Below are 16,336 nucleotides of genomic sequence, written 5' to 3' on the forward strand. Positions count from 1 at the left end.
TCTCTATAAAGAAAAGGTATTTTGTTATGAGAACTTATAGTAGCCCATATTTTGATTATAGTTCGCTTAATTTCAGTCAATTGCTCCTGCTGAAGTCAGGCTCCGTTCAACGTTAACTTCTAACTTCATCCTTCAAGCCAGCTAGTTATAGCTAGCTACCTAGCTAATAGCCAGAGCCATTGAGCTACCTAGCTAGATGGACATCTGGCTGAAATATCAACTACTATTTACCAATTGTACACTCATTCTCCGAGAGTCAGAGGGAGTTTGTTTGGGGGATGTCTGTTGACACTGCAGGAGTCGAGAGATGTTAAAAGAACTCCAACTGTCAGTGGCGTGCGTCTCTCTGCTACTTGCCACTGTAGGTCTGAGCTGAGGTAGTTTGTTTCCCATCGGACAAAGTGGTGACTGAATGCGCTATTAACACTGCAAATCTGGAGGGGATGTCTGTTGACACTGCAAGAGTCGAGGGATGTTAAAAGAACTCCAACTGTCAGTGGCGTGCGTCTCTCTGCTACTTGCCACTGAGGGCCCTCGGAGTGTGGTGTCAGGAAAATAACCTCACACTCAACGTCAACAAAACGAAGGAGATGATTGTGGACTTCAGGAAACAGCCGAGGGAACACCCCCCTATCCACACCCCCCTATCCACAGTTTTAAGTTCCTCGGCATACACATCACAGACAAACTGAATTGGTCCACCCACACAGACAGCATCGTGAAGAAGGCGCAGCAGCGCCTCTTCAACCTCAGGAGGCTGAAGAAATTCGGCTTGTCACCAAAAGCACTCACAAACCTCTACAGATGCACAATCGAGAGCATCCTGGCGGGCTGTATCACCGCCCGGTACGGCAACTGCTCCGCCCACAACCGTAAGGCTCTCCAGAGGGTAGTGAGGTCTGCACAACGCATCGCCGGGGGCAAACTACCTGCCCTCCAGGACACCTACACCACCCGATGTTACAGGAAGGCCATAAAGATCATCAAGGACAACAACCACCCGAGCCACTGCCTGTTCACCCCGCTATCATCCAGAAGGAGAGGTCAGTACAGGTGCATCAAAGCTGGGACCGAGAGACTGAAAAACAGCTTCTATCTCAAGGCCATCAGACTGTTAAACAGCAACCACTAACATTGAGTGGCTGCTGCCAACACACTGACTCAACTCCAGCCACTTTAATAATGGGAATTGATGGGAAATGATGTAAAATATATCACTAGCCACTTTAAACAATGCTACCTAATATAGTGTTTACATACCCTACATTATTCATCTCATATGTATACGTATATACTGTACTCTATATCATCTACTGCATCTTTATGTAATACATGTATCACTAGCCACTTTAACTATGCCACTTTGTTTACATACTCATCTCATATGTATATACTGTACTCGATACCATCTACTGTATCTTGCCTATGCTGCTCTGTACCATCACTCATTCATATATCTTTATGTACATATTCTTTATCCCCTTACACTTGTGTGTATAAGACAGTAGTTTTGGAATTGTTAGTTAGGTTAATTGTTGGTTATTACTGCATTGTCGGAACTAGAAGCACAAGCATTTTGCTACACTCGCATTAACATCTGCTAACCATGTGTATGTGACAAATAAAATGTGATTTGATTTGATTTTTTTGAGGTAGTTTGTTTCCCATCGGACAAAGTGGTGACTGAATGCGCTAATAACACTGCAAATCTGGGGGAGAACAGGCGAACATAGCGAGTATACATGACTCATTCATGATTCTACTCGTTCGCAGAGGTATGCGCGATTAGAACTCAGATCAAAAAGCCTTCTGAGCATTGATCAACGCAATAATAAGTGAGTAAATAATCATTAACAAAATAAAAAGGTTGAGTAAACGCTATTTCACATATAAAAGGTTGCGTTTACCCTCCACTACATCCCTGGATGGGTCTGGCAAAACCCTGCGTTTTAACTATAGATGTAACGTTTGGTGGCGCCTATTCAGTCAGTTTTGTACCTGCCTGGCTGAGTGGCAGTGTGGGTGGAATGAGCGAGCTCGACTGGCAACCAGAACGAGAAACACATGAGGAAATAGTCTGGTAGTCTGCCTAGAAATGAATTCGCATGACCAATACATTTTTCAAATATATTTCATATTAACATATTTGATGACTTTCGTTTCTCCTCCCATTTTAATTCAAGTACTTTTAAAGTACCAACTTGAGAAAATTTCAGATTTTCAAGGTTTCCAAATTCAAGTACTTTGAGCACCTCAAGCACCTTGTGCTGCGAACCCTCAACGGTCATTTGGAGGACAAAGATATCTAGTTTTTGGGGAAGTTTCTTATTTTAAATTAGGGATGCACGATATATCGGTGACCATATCGGAATCGGACGATATTAGCTAAAAATACCAAAACCGATGTCAAAGCTGACGTGCATACCTATTTTTTATTTATTTTACCTTTATTTTAATAGGCAAGTCAGTTAAGAACAAATTCTTATTTACAATGACGGCCTATAACGTAGGTACATGACGTAATGAGGCCACGTAAAATTTTGCGCTACACGTGGAACTCATCATTCGTAACCTAGTGTCTGCTGTGTGGATCGAGTAGTCAACCAGTCGAGCAGTCTTTTGAAAGAGTAAGAACATTTCAGTGAGACAACTCAAAGGCGAAATCAATTAACGCCAATGGAATTCATTGCCCTTGACAATCAACTGTTCTCTATCGTGGGTGATGTTGGCTTTCACTAACTGGTCGAGCCCCGGTACACACGACTAAGTGCGCTATTTTTCTGATATTTGCAAATTATGGTGGGAAATAAGTATTTGGTCACCTACAAACAAGCAAGATTTCTGGCTCTCACAGACCTGTAACTTCTTCTTTAAGAGGCTCCTCTGTCCTCCACTCATTAACTGTATTAATGGCACCTGTTTGAACTTGCTATCAGTATAAAAGACACATGTCCACAACCTCAAACAGTCACACTCCAAACTCCACTATGGCCAAGACCAAAGAGCTGTCAAAGGACACCAGAAACAAAATTGTAGACCTGCACCAGACTGGGAAGACTGAATCTGCAATAGGTAAGCAGCTTGGTTTGAAGAAATCAACTGTGGGAGCAATTATTAGGAAATGGAAGACATAAAAGACCACTGTAAATCTCCCTCGATCTGGGGCTCCACGCAAGATCTCACCCAGTGGGGTCAAAATGATCACAAGAACGGTGAGCCAAAATCCCAGAACAACACGGGGGGACCTAGTGAATGACCTGCAGAGAGCTGGGACCAAAGTAACAAAGCCTACCATCAGTAACACACTACGCTGCCAGGGACTCAAATCCTGCAGTGCCAGACGTGTCCCCCTGCTTAAGCCAGTACATGTCCAGGCCCGTTTGAAGTTTGCTAGAGAGCATTTGGATGATCCAGAAGAAGATTGTGAGTATGTCATATGGTCAGATGAAACAAAAATAAGACTTTTTGGTAAAAACTCAACTCGTCGTGTTTGGAGGACAAAGAATGCTGAGTTGATCCAAAGAACACCATACCTACTGTGAAGCATGGGGGTGGAAACATCATGCTTTGGGGCTGTTTTTCTGCAAAGGGACCAGGACGACTGATCCGTGTAAAGGAAAGAATGAATGGGGCCATGTATCGTGAGATTTTGAGTGAAAACCTCCTTCCATCAGCAAGGGCATTGAAGATGAAACGTGGCTGGGTCTTTCAGCATGACAATGATCCCAAACACACCGCCCGGGTAATGAAGGAGTGGCTTCGTAAGAAGCATTTCAAGGTCCTGGAGTGGCCTAGCCAGTCTCCAGATCTCAACCCCATAGAAAATCTTTGGAGGGAGTTGAAAGTCCGTGTTGCCCAGCAACAGCCCCAAAACATCACTTCTCTAGAGAAGATCTGCATGGAGGAATGGGCCAAAATACCAGCAACATTGTGTGAAAACCTTGTGAAGACTTACAGAAAACGTTTGACCTCTGTCATTGCCAACAAAGGGTATATAACAAAGTATTGAGATAAACTGTTGTTATTGGCCAGGCCTCTCATCTTTTTAAGTGGGAGAACTTGCACAAATGGTGGCTGACTAAATACTTTTTGCCCCACTGTATTTAACTGTACTAGAATGCTTAAAAGGCCGCTAAAATTTTAAATAACGGGTTATCGGTATCAGGTTTTTTGGCAAGGAAAATATCAGATATCGGTATCGGCCAAAAATGTCATATCGATGAATCACTATTTTAAATACATTTGACATTTTCTCCAGAATTTAGTACAATTTCACCCCAAATTCTCTTGGGTCATTTTATATACACATTTTGTTGAAAAACCTAACTTATTTAAATAAAACACAAAATAGGTTGCTGTAGTTTGTCCTTAAATCATACAAATTGTATACTAGTTCAAGTTTACATTAATCTGTAATATTTATTATGTACAAACACAGTGTCTGTGGACATTACTGTAACACCTTTTCAAGTTCCTGTAAAAAATCAGCTTTTAAATAAAGTTGCATTAACCCATGATGCATCATCTAGAGGAGTAGTCCTTAGATGAGCACAAGTTTAAGTACATTTATTTGCTTATATGCCTTCAGAATCAGGTTTTTATTCTCAAATACCCCATTTACTCCATTGTATAATAATTGTATAATTTAACTTGAACGTGTTATGTTTAACTCAGGTCTTTTCATTAGGGGAGCAATGTCAAAAAATAGAGAAATATTGATTTGTTTATACATTTTTGAGATTCCCAACTCTGTTATGGTAATGAGAATTTTGTGAAAATGTTGGTAAAATAATTATGAAATAGATACAGATCCCATTGTACAAAACTAATTCATCAGTGATTGGATTGTCTCTAACCAATCAGAGTATCAAATATTGATAATGTCGTCATGTAGTCCAGCTCTGGCCCAACCCATCGGCATCTGGAACCAATCAGAATGGTCAGAATGTGTTTGCATTCTACAGGAGTCAGGGAGGAAAGCAAATCCAGACTCATCATGGAGAAGAAACGCTAGTGGGCATGGCATTTAGCCGGAAGGAATTGGATGGGTTGTCAGGCTAGCAGTCCTCCTGAGGGTAGGTAAAGTCCCACCCCGCTTTAATACCCATCCATCTGCCTGCTGTACTGAACCTGCGCCCACCATCCACCCGAGGGAATATGGAAGTCATGTTCTGTATCCCACCAACATGCAATTTAAACAATCTGTAGTTTTATCTGTTACTACTGTAGGGGTCGGGGCTTAGCAGTCAAGCCGGTCAAACTACAGCTATATCTATTACCCTTCGCCTATTTGAGACGCGACCTCATAGGGTGTGGTTAAAATAGGTGTTTCCAGAAGACTCAAACACAGAGGCTCTCTGTACTATGTGTACACAGTGGGAAAATAATGTGGACTTCTGGGGCCTGGGCTCTGCTATTACATACGGAGGTTCTGCTTAGCAATAACAGCTATGGTACTGATGGGTCTCATTATTCCTCCTACACCAAACTTTTGGCATTATGTTGCACCTGCTCGAATACAGTTGGCACTATGCATTCGAGCAGGTAGCGTTCTCCTGTCATCCGCCAAACCCAGATTATTCAGACTGCCAGATGGTGAAGGGTGATTCATCACTCCAGAAAACGCATTTCCACTGGTCCAAAATCCAATGGTGGCAAGCTTTAGACTACTCCAGACGAATTTGGAACTTAGTAGTGAGTGTTCCAACCGAGGACAGACGATATTTACGCACTACGTGCTTCAGCACTCTACAGTCCCTTTCTGTGAGCTTGTGTGGCCTATCACTTCGCGGCTGAGCCGTTGTTGCTCCTAGACGTTTCCACTTCACAATAACAGCACTTACAGTTGACCAGGGCAGCTCTAGCAGTGCAAAAATTTGACGAACTGACTTGATGGAAAGGTGGCATCCTATGACGGTGCTACGTTGAAAGTCACTGAGCTCTTCAATAAGGCCATTCCACTGCCAATGTTTGTCTATGGAGATTGCATGGCTGTGTACCCGATTTTATACACCTGTCAGCAACGAGCGTGTCTGATATAGCTGAACCCACTCATTTGAAGGGATGTCCACATACTTTTGTATATAGTGTATGTGTGTAGGCTATACAGTATTGTTGTGAATGTCATGTTAATAGGCACAATATCAGTCATCACATGGAAAAATGGAAAGATAGCGAATCATCTTCGGATGAAACCGTCTTCAGTCAGTGTTATCGGGGTTAACGTTCTTTTTGTTTGAAATAACTTGGTCAATACTAAGCAATAACTCGTACTAAAATCAAACATATTGCCAAACTACACATATTAAAACATTTTATATGGCCTAACACGGAGATGGTATTTTCTTGAGGGCAAGTCTAGTTATTCCACGGGTTTCACTAACCAGAAAATCACTCTGACCTTTAAAAGGAAACTCATTTACAGAGATGTTCAGTATATCAGAGGTGAATAAGAGAGATAAAGGAACCCATTTAATCAACTAGCCAACATGTAGACTGTAAACCCAGCTTAGGACCAATGAACTATAGTTTCTCTGCGGAGTAGGCTAAATCACAGCCCAGCATTGGTCAATTTGTCATTTCACCCATTTATTGATCTTTCCCTGCCAATTGTCACATCTCAACAGAGCCTTAAATATGTGTTTTCTTTCTTCAGCTTGAGATATTACAGTTTGCTGGAGATTTACAGAGAACTGTGTGGTTGGGGTGGGGGGGATGCTTTGCCCGGCTCTCTCCACTCCAGAGCAGTCATGGAGAGGTCATGGTTATCAATTGAAAGGAAGAATTACACAGAGACTGGGACAGATTGGCTGTCTGCTGACTTTTAATCACCGCCAAAGAAATGTATTTCACTCATCCCCTCGCACTCTCTGATGGGTGATTTAAGCCTGAATCTGAAAGTGTCGGTCAAAAGAGAGACTGCCTATGAGGGAAAGTTGTAGAAAAGCATTATTTCGTGACAGCCTTCCAAAACAAGCTGGCAAGGGACAGAGTCAGAGTCATGAAAGTTAAGACAAAAACACTACCGTTGTTAGGCTAAATCTTCAGGTTTATGTCATCAGTTTAGTCACACAACTACCATCCTGATTGATATGATTCACTGGCACACAATTTAGAACTGTTGACCAGAAGGACCATACCATACCTCCCGGTATTAGGCTAGTGACTGTTTAAGCATTTTCCCCACTACTTGATAGCTAATGGTACATGAGAAAACATTAAAATGTTCCTAAATATAGCATGAGTGTACCAAGTTTCATGATTTTAGGCAAAAGGGCACAAGTGCACAACAGTCTTTTGGGGCTTTTATCCGCTGGATTACCAGTTCCCACTGAGCTAAAGATGGGCAGTGTAACTGTCTGACATGAGATCCGTCTGAAGGGGCACTTGCCATGGGGCACCGGTCGTGGTGAGTAGCCCTGACAAATGTAGGATTTAGGCCCTGCCACAGGACAGGTGGTGCCCCCATCTGTGCCCAAGTCCACCACACCCACATCACCTCATTCCACAGCGACATCATGCCCTCTAGAACTTTGACTGGGAAACGCAAAGCATCACGGGATAACTGGAGCGTATGCAGAGCAGACGCCCTCTCAGCCCTCATCATCAGGGAGCACGGTGAACATACGTATACGTATTTCGTAGACTCAATGACTTAACGAGTAACATACTATGTTAGAAAGGTAAACAATGAGGCATTCTAAGATCAACAAAACATATAAATACGTCTAGGTTTTGAAGAGCTTTCCTTGGCATCATCATAAGTCAGAATGGTCAGATTTGATACCAAAATAGCAAAACCTAGCCTATCTACTGGTAAATAATACGAGAGAAACATGGCGACATTTTAAAGGACATTTTTGTTTGGATTGTGGAGCTCCTGGGCTGAGTCCATCATCAGTGCTGCCATGAGTCAAATGATATTGAAGACTCCAGCTAGAGCTGCTCCACACAAATCCCATTCCACGTGATTATTCTCAATTTCACAGCAGATGGTTTTTCCACATTGAGCTCAATCCAGCCTGAGAGAACACGCTTCTAAGACAGGAGGAGAAGCAAGCTGTAGAATGAAGGATATGCAGGGTCATGGAGGAGAGCAGAACGAGCGCTGAGCCTACCTCTCTCCTTTCAAGCATAGACAGACACAGGAGAGAGCTGACCCAGCTGCCTTCACATCTAAAGCCCAGTAGAGACACACGCGTAGTACCATGCGGTAATGGAGGTTCGAACACCACTTTCAATCTGGCAACCGAGTGGCAGGTGAAAATGATGGTGTCACCCGAGGGAGTGGGTGGGTGGCAGGGGAAGGACCTGATGAGAGACACCTTGGTGAGAATGATAGCCTGGTTCTGCTGCTGGAAACTCTTCCACAAATAGCAAGGAAGGACACACACCACTGCAGGAATGGTTTGATCTGATTTAGATTTGAAAGCCCTGCTGGGGTATTGAGGGTGTATCAGACCAAGGTCATTTGTAGGGGACAAGGGAAGATGAAGATAATGAAGATTATATTTTATCTTAGTAGATGAGTGGAGAGGCTGCACTTGGCTTGAGTTACAGTTTTGTGTGCCATGGCAACACTCTCTGTAATGAGGTTAGTAGAGGTCATTTGTACATGTACACTACCGGTCAAAAGTTTAAGAACACCTACTCACTCAAGGGTTTTTCTTTATTTTTACTATTTTCTACATTGTAGAGTAATAGTGAAGACTTCAAAACTATGAAATAACACATATGGAATCATGTAGTAACCATAAAAGTGTTAAACAAATCAAAATATAGTTTATATTTGAGATTCCTCAAATAGTCACCCTTTGCCTTGATGACAGCTTTGCACACTCTTGGCATTCTCTCAACCAGCTTCACCTGGAATTTCCAATAGTCTTGAAGGAGTTCCCACATATGCTGAACACTTGTTTGCTACTTTTCCTTCACTCTGTGGTCCAACTCATCCCAAACCATCTCAATTTGGTTGAGATCAGGGAATTGTGGAGGCCAGGTCATCTGGTGCAGCACTCCATCACTCTCCTTCTTGGTCAAATAGCCCTTACACAGCCTTGAGGTGTGTTGGGACATTGTTATGTTGAAAGAAAAATGACAATCCCACTAAGAGCAAACCAGATGGGATGGGGTTTCGCTGCAGAATGCTGTGGTAGGCATGCTAGTTAAGTGTGCCTTAAATTCTAAATAAATCAGACAGTGACACTAGCAAAGCACCGACCCACCATAACACCTCCTCCTCCATGCTTTATGGTGGAAAATAAACATGCGGAGATCATCCGTTCACCCACACCGCGTCTCACAAAGACACGGTGGTTGGAACCAAAAATCTCTAATTTGGACTCCTCAGACCAAAGGACAAATTTCCACCGGTCTAATGTCTATTGCTTGTGTTCTTGGACCAAGCAAGTCTCTTCTTCTTATTGGTGTCCTTCAGTAGTGGTTTCTTTGCAGCAATTCAACCATGAAGGCCTGATTCACACAGTCTCCTCTGAACAATTGGTGTTGAGATGTGTCTGTCACTTGAACTCTGTGAAGCATTTATTTGGTCTGCAATTTCTGAGACTGGTAGCTCTAATGAACTTATCCTCTGCACCAGAGGTAAGACTGGGTCTTCCTTTCCTGTGGCGGTCTTCATGAGAGCCAGATTCATCATTCCACTTCATGGTTTTTGCGACTGCACTTTCAAAGTTCTTGAAATGCTCTGTATTGACTGACCTTCATGTCTTAAAGAAATGATGGACTGTCGTTTCTCTTTGCTTATTTGAGCTGTTCTTGCCATAATATGGACTTGGTCTTTTACCAAATTGGGCTATCTTCTGTATACCCCCCTACCTTGTCACAACACAACTGATTGGCTCAAACACATTAAGAAGGAAATAAATTCCACAAATGAACTTTTAAGAAGGCACACCTGAAGTTGAAACGCATTCCAGGTTACTACCTCATGAAGCTGGTTGAGAGAATGACAAGTGTGTGCAAAGCTGTCATCAAGGAGATGGGTGGCTACATTGTAAAATCTCAAATATAAAATATATTTTGATTTATTTAACACTGTTTTGGTTACTACACGATTCCATGTGTTATTTCATAGTTTTGATGTCTTCACTACTAATTCTACAATGTAGAAAATAGTAACAATAAAGAAAAACCCTTGAATGAGTAGGTAATGTAGGTAGGGGTAAAGTGACAATACATCGGTAATAAACAGCGAGTAGCAGCAGTGTAAAAACAAAAACGGGAAGGTTCAATGACATTGTCCGGCTGGCCATTTGACTAGCTGTTCAGCAGTCTTATGGCTTGGGGGTAGAAGCTGTTAACTTCTTTGGGAACTTCTTCTTTCTTCTTCTCCTTCTTCTCAATTTCCGCCTAGAAACATCTAACTAACTGCCTGTAGCTCAGGCCCAGAAGCAAGGATATGCTTATTCTTGGTATCATTTGAAAGGAAACACTCTAACTTTTGTGGAAATGTGTATTGAATGTAGGATAATATAACACAATAGATCTGGTAGAAGAAAATACAAGGAAATAAACATACGTTTTCTGTTTTTTATTGTTGCTGCATCATCTTTCAAATGAACAAGAACAGCCAAACATACAGATAGGATGCTGGGGATGATTTGAATGAAGAACATAAGATGGCAAGAATAGCTGAGCAAAGTTTTAGACAGATAACTTCAAATATGTGCGAGCTACATGACATTGAGCATCCTCCGGGTGTCCCACACAAATGTACCCAAATGTATCCAAGTGGCCGAATTGGTACAGTGATACATTTTGAAGGAAAGAACAACATACAAAATACATAAATGCTATTCTAACACACCCCCAAAAATATATATCTAAATATATAATATAAAAAATATTTTTAAAATAATAATAATTAAACATGAACAAATAACAAGGGTAACTATTTACACATTTTCTATTTACAATATTGTGAAGACCCTCAGTCCTCTACACAATATTGTGCCGCTGGTGCCATGGCCCTTAGCAGTCTCTTTCTGCTGTAAAGAGGCTTACTGAACAGGTGGTGCATGTGATGGGGCATTTCCTGTGACAAAGGGCACAACAACGTCTCCCTACTGTGCCCTTTTGCCCTGAGGCACATTCATGCCTGCAGAGATTAATCTGGGCAGGTGAACACCACTGGTTGGAGCAGAAGGGACAGAGGTAGATGGGACAGAAGGTGCTGTAGTGGACTTACTGTAGCTAGCAAGCTCCTGGATGAGCAGCTCCCTGAAGGCTAGCTGTGAGATGGGGGGCTGCCCACAGCTCTTGGCCATTTCCTTCTGGAGGATGAAGGCATTCACCACAACAATGTCAATAAAATGATGTCTTGTACCATTTCATGGTCTTGTGAACAACATTGTAGTATCCTATCAGTGCATCTGACAGGTCCACACCTCCCATGCCTTTGTTGTAGTCCTTCACAGCAGCTGGAATGGGGACATTTTGTGGTCCATGCCCCGCTACCGTCCTCCACACGCCTGACAACGTGATCGCCACTGAACGACTTGTGGATAGTTGTGCACATGACCACCTCTCTGGTATCCATCCACTTTACAACGAGCAGGCCATCTTCACAAATCCATTGCATGGTACCCCGCTCAGCCCGCTTAGGCATGTCGTTCACCTTTGTTTTTGGAAAGCCCACTCTGTTGGTCTGAATGGTGCCACAAGCCCACACATCCCGCCTTCCTCAGCTCTGTAAACAGGGTAGGGCTTGTGTAGAAGTTGTCCACAAACCGTTTGTAGCCCTTCCCCAGCAGTTGAAAATCCACTAAGTCCATAACAGAATCATAACTCAGTCCATTACCGGTAGCAAAACTGAAAGATTCATCTTCCTGAAGCAACTCAGTCTCGCTTTCTATATCAATTTCCTCTATAATTTGGGTTAAATCTGTATAGCTAGACTTTGTTTTAGCTTTTCCTGATTTACTCGCCATAATTTAAACATATAAACTTGCTGAAAATGCTATTGACTATGTACGGCTATGCGTAACATTCGTGGATCCGTCAAGTAGGATTTGCAATGGCGAATGAACCTCTTTTACGCCAGAGTTTACGACAAAGGCTGGTCTTCGAACGTATAACCATTATATATTGCCGTTTACCTCAACTCATTGGCTATCTTCCAATCTAGATTTTAAGATGATCAGTGGTCATTGGGACAAAATACAGTCAATCAACGATAGACCGGTCCTACCATTGGTGCGCAATAAGGTCATTGATTGGTGTCTTCAAATCGGTTTGTTTTGGTCAATACGTCCCGGGAAAAGAACCATCAAGTATGGTTGTGTTAGTAACAACCAGAGGATTGCAATGAAACCAACCATGACTGGATAAATGTTTGTTTAGTGTGTGTAATTACCACGAATGCTTCGTCCAAAGTTGAATGAGACGGAAATCACGACGCAGCGGGTTACAAATGTTTTGTGTTAGGCTATAAAAATGGATGTTATCAAACAAAACAAACATTCACTGTGTAGTTAGGACACTTGGCATTGCCACCAGAGGAAGATCTTCAAAGGTAAGCGATTTATTTTATTGCTTTTTCTGACTTTCGTGACGCTAATGCTTGGTTGGAAAATGCTAGTAATACTTGTGTGTGCGGGGCCCTGTCCTCAGAAAATCACATGGTTTGCTTTCACAGTAAAGCCTTTTTGAAATCTGACACAGCGGCTGGATTAATATGACATTCATATTTTAAATGATGTAAGATACATGTGTTTACAAGAATGTTTAATATAACGAATGGAGTATTTAGAATGTTAGCGCTCTGAAGTTTCACCGGATGTTGGCCTGGTGGGACGTTAGCGTCTCACCTACCCTAGAGAGTTTAAGGAGGCTTTTGGACCTAGACTTGGCGCATCTGGTGCTCTCATGCATGCTTCAGTGTTGCTTGCCTCGAAGCAAGCATAAAAGGCATTTAGCCCTTCTGGTAGGCTCGCGCCCCTGAGCAGCTCGCGGCTGGTTTTCCTGAAAACTGAAAACCTACAGGACAGTAGATCTCCAGGAAAAGGGTTGGGCAGTCCTGGTCTAAGGGCATAGCAGGATTTCATATAAGTGTCCGGATTAGAGTCCTGCTCCTGAACAATGGTTTGCATCTCCTAAAATATCAATGTAGATAAAATACTGGAATGTGACTGCTAGTGACGGCATTCAATGACACTAAAGGGCCAGTTCCCGCAATTAGACTTTCATGCAACAACTCCTTAGTCAGAAGGGTGTAAAATAAGTGAGGGCAAGTGCATGGATGGAAGCTGAGATGATGCCTAGCCCTAATCTTACCGTCTGACTTTTGAGTTCCACAGTCAACCCTATCCTTTACTTTCCGTGCTCTTAAGAAGTGGATAAGAAATAAAAGGTTCTAATAAATAAACCACAGATGGAAAAACGAAACCAGCTAGTCCCTGTTTCAGTTTCAGGGATTATCTATAAGAATCTTTAAATAAATGTCTTTATTCACTATGTCACTGCAGTATATCTTTCTAATCATTCGCCCGTTTGCCTATATTTTATTTCCTTAAAATAATTAATAGGTAGACTACACACTTGCACTGAAGCAAATGCTAAGTACAAGGAAATAAAGGAAAGGGGGGGGGGGGGGTTCCCGATGTGATAGTGGCTCGTTGGGCAGTCTCAAAACTTTCTCTCTGAAGTCTTAATTGTTTTCCTGAGATGTTTTTTCTTGCCCATTATCTGAGGTATCAGGGAGAGGGGGAATCTAGTGGCCCTAGCTCAGCTCTCCTCTCTGCGAAGGAAAAGCAAGAGGAATGGCCTGATAGGCCTCATGTGAGCTTCTTGTCAAATGGAAGCTCAATGAAATATTCAGCAGTGTTTCTGTAGCACTGTAGACTGTGTGTCTTCTCCACTAGCAGCCTCTGTGAAAACAGCTCAAAAGGTTATGTGAGGTGGTCTGTTGGCACCTCATATGGATTTATATGCAAATCCTTGAAATTGAGCAGGGGAAAACCAGGTATTACAGCTATTATGAAACAATGTGTAATCCTACTGTATACACACCTATAACTAGCGGAGAAACACTCAACTCCATTCTCTTATATTGATACATAGTTGAGTTTTGGTAACTGGTTGCGGGACATTGAGTCACCATTCGCTTCTAAAAATGTAAATTCTTTAAATGCTAACCTGTACCTATGTTTTTCCTGTACAACTGTGGTCCTTCCACGGGGTGTGGAAATTCAAACTTTTAATAAAAACTTTTATTAAATACAACCACAGAATTTTACCTAATGTGTGTTACTATGTAAACTATGTAATCTATGTAAACTGAGATTCAATTGGCACATGTATATTCGTGCTGAGTTGAGCAAACCAAATGAGGAAAAAGTTGGTGGTTGTATTCGATCTTTTTTTAAATTAAAAGTCTGAATTTCAGCACCCTGAGGAAGGAACACAGTTGTAAACAACAAACAGTCATTAAAACTTGTTTTTCAACCACTTCACGAATTTCTTGTTAACAAACTATAGTTTTGGCAAGTCGGTTAGAACATCTACTTTGTGCATGACACAAGTCATTTTTCCAACAATTGTTTATTTGACTTATAATTCACTGTATCACAATTCCAGTGGATCAGAAAATTACATACACTAAGTTGACTTGATTTGCGAAAAGTGCAAATCAATAGGACCTTGTGAAGATGCTGGAGGACACAGGTACAAAAAAATATATTGAAGCAACATCTCAAGACATCAGTCAGGAAGTTAAAGCTTGGTCGCAAATGGGTCAATTTGTGGGCAGAACTGAAAAAGCGTGTGCGAGCAAGGAGGCCTGACTCAATTACACCAGCTCTGTCAGGAGGAATGGGCCAAAATTCTCCCAACTTATTGTGGGAAACCTGTGGAAGGATACCCGAAACGTTTGACCCAACTTAAACAATTTAAAGGCAATGCTACCAAATAATAATTGACTGTATGTAAACATTCCCACTGGGAATGTGATGAAAGAAATAAAAGCTGAAATAAATAATTCTCTCTACTATTATTCTGACATTTCACATTCTTAAAATTAAGTGGTAATCCTAACTAACTTAAGATAGGGAATTTTTACTATAATTAAATGTCAGGAATTGTGAAAAACTGAGTTTAAATGTAGTTGGCTATGGTGTATGTAAACCTCCGACTTCAACTGTAGGTACAGGGAAGCATTTTCAGAATTGACATTACAAGAATCAACTGATGGTGACTTGTGGCTCAGTTGTTAGAGCATGGAGCTTGCATCGCTAAGGTTGTGGGATCAATTCCCATGGGGAGCCAATACAAAAATGTATCCACTCACTGCTGTAAGTTGCTCTTGAGCATCTGCTAAATGGCTAAAATGTAAATGTAATGTTGTTACTAGAAAATATCAGTTCTCATGTATTTTTTTGTAAATGATGTGAAGTCAATTAAAAATACAAGAAAATTGTGCAGTCTGGTTTGCTTAATATAAGGAATTTTAAATGATTTAAATGTGTACATTTACTTTTGATACTTAAGTATATTTTAGCAATTACATTGACTTTTTAAATGTAAGTATATTTAAAACCAAATACTTTTAGACTTTTACTCAAGTAGTATTTTACTGGGTGACTTTCACTTGAGTCATGTTCTACTAAGGAATCTTTATTTTTACCCAAATATGACAGGTACTTTGTCCACCACTGAACCTGCCGGTGTAACTACCATGTTAAAACACAGGCATTATAGACACATAGGCTTTGTGTTAATCACCAAAATAATGTGTTTTACTTCATAAAAACGTTTCCTTATGTAATGAAATAACATTAATAATCTTTTAGAAATGAAGTAAATTATTGTGTCAACAACGGCATTTCCAGAGTGCTATCACGTTGCACCATAACGTTACTTGAAGTTGACAGAATTAATAACGCACCAACCACGACTCACTATTGTATCCGTTCTGACTATTCAGTTTAACAAACTTTTTTTCCCAGAGAGAAGGGTAAACTAGTTTTACACGATATCATAACCCTCATGAATGTAAAAGTCGATTTAGATTCATATAGGCGGCTAATCTACCACAGGTAGGCTAGTCTACTCGTCGATGTACTAACGGATGAGCTTTATCTTCATGCACAAAAACAATAGGCAATACGTTAGCAAAAGTATGTAATATATTGTTCGCCTACCTGCTCTGGACTGTTTCAAAATAGCTCCGTGTTCGTTTGTACCGAACATTGCTCTACCGGTTGCGGATTGCGCCGCTGTGTCTCACGAGAGCGCAAAGAAAGCCACGCTAATGGGCGCGCGCTGCGGCACGGGTTAACCTGGTCTCATAGACGAGACATAACAAGGCTGAACCGATGCA

At 41.5% G+C, this 16,336-nt stretch overlaps 1 protein-coding gene across 1 annotated transcript in view; it reads right to left on the minus strand.

Moving 5' to 3' along the window:
- The window catches only part of LOC135559392 (zinc finger matrin-type protein 3-like), a 91,447-nt gene extending 75,226 nt beyond the window's left edge, over positions 1–16,221 (minus strand). Inside the window, exon 1 of the mRNA XM_064993550.1 lies at positions 16,158–16,221. Coding sequence (XP_064849622.1) covers positions 16,158–16,206 — 49 coding nt within the window. The 5' untranslated portion in view covers positions 16,207–16,221. The remainder of the gene's footprint in view (positions 1–16,157) is intronic.
- Between the last annotated feature and the right edge of the window lie 115 nt (positions 16,222–16,336).

The sequence above is a fragment of the Oncorhynchus masou genome, chromosome 18 (genome assembly GCF_036934945.1).
Source record: "Oncorhynchus masou masou isolate Uvic2021 chromosome 18, UVic_Omas_1.1, whole genome shotgun sequence".
Taxonomy (NCBI): domain Eukaryota; kingdom Metazoa; phylum Chordata; class Actinopteri; order Salmoniformes; family Salmonidae; genus Oncorhynchus; species Oncorhynchus masou.